We start from the raw sequence: 711 nt of genomic DNA on the forward strand, positions 1-711 counted from the left end.
ATTGCCTCAGCTGAGAACTCTTGTGCTTAAGTACAGGAAACAGCAAACCGTACGTTCGGTTTTTAAGGAATTCGTTTCAGTCATCCCCAACGCCTGTAGGTGGCTTTTCAAACCGTCGTCTGTTACATTGTCTTGGCCCCTTTGCTGCTCTAGTCTGGAAGCAGCGGCCAGAGAGGGTCAGGGGATTAGGGGAGGCAGCCATGCAGGGCAGAGAGCCGGAGCCCGCTGGGAGAGGCACGGAGTCCTGCTGCGAAGGATGACCCGCAGCGACCGGCAGTGCAGCGAGGAGGGTGCAGCGGGATACCCCAGGGGAATGAGAGTCTCAGGCTCATTTTAGCAAGTGACTGGCAAGAAACAGCAGCAGGGTTTCCAAGAAAGGCAGAGCCCGGCCCTGGGAGGTCCAGGCAGTGGTCAGTGTGAGCGAGTGACACACATTGTTCCTCTTGTTTCTGTCTTTTTAGAGATAAGCGAATAGTATATAGATTCCCATCCTCGCCACCTTTTCCACAGAGGAGTAGCATATTATCACTTCCTTCCTCTCTGTGCCTTTCTCACCGAGTGACACTGAAGTGACTTCTTCACAGCCTGTGCCGAGCTGCCTCGCCTTTCCCTTACAGCTGCCCGGTGCTCCATGGTGGATGTGCCGTAGTTTTTGGTGCTGAGGACACTCGGGTGGTTTCCAATCTTTTCTTCTTACAAACAGTGCTCGAA

General features: G+C 53.7%; 1 protein-coding gene across 1 annotated transcript in view; it reads left to right on the plus strand.

Moving 5' to 3' along the window:
• The first annotated feature begins 256 nt into the window (after positions 1-256).
• Positions 257-711, plus strand: part of KCNB2 (potassium voltage-gated channel subfamily B member 2) — a 33,785-nt gene continuing 33,330 nt past the window's right edge. Inside the window, exon 1 of the mRNA XM_023534595.1 lies at positions 257-290. Coding sequence (XP_023390363.1) covers positions 257-290 — 34 coding nt within the window. The remainder of the gene's footprint in view (positions 291-711) is intronic.

The sequence above is a fragment of the Pteropus vampyrus genome, unplaced genomic scaffold (assembly GCF_000151845.1).
Source record: "Pteropus vampyrus isolate Shadow unplaced genomic scaffold, Pvam_2.0 Scaffold127, whole genome shotgun sequence".
Taxonomy (NCBI): Eukaryota; Metazoa; Chordata; class Mammalia; order Chiroptera; family Pteropodidae; genus Pteropus; species Pteropus vampyrus.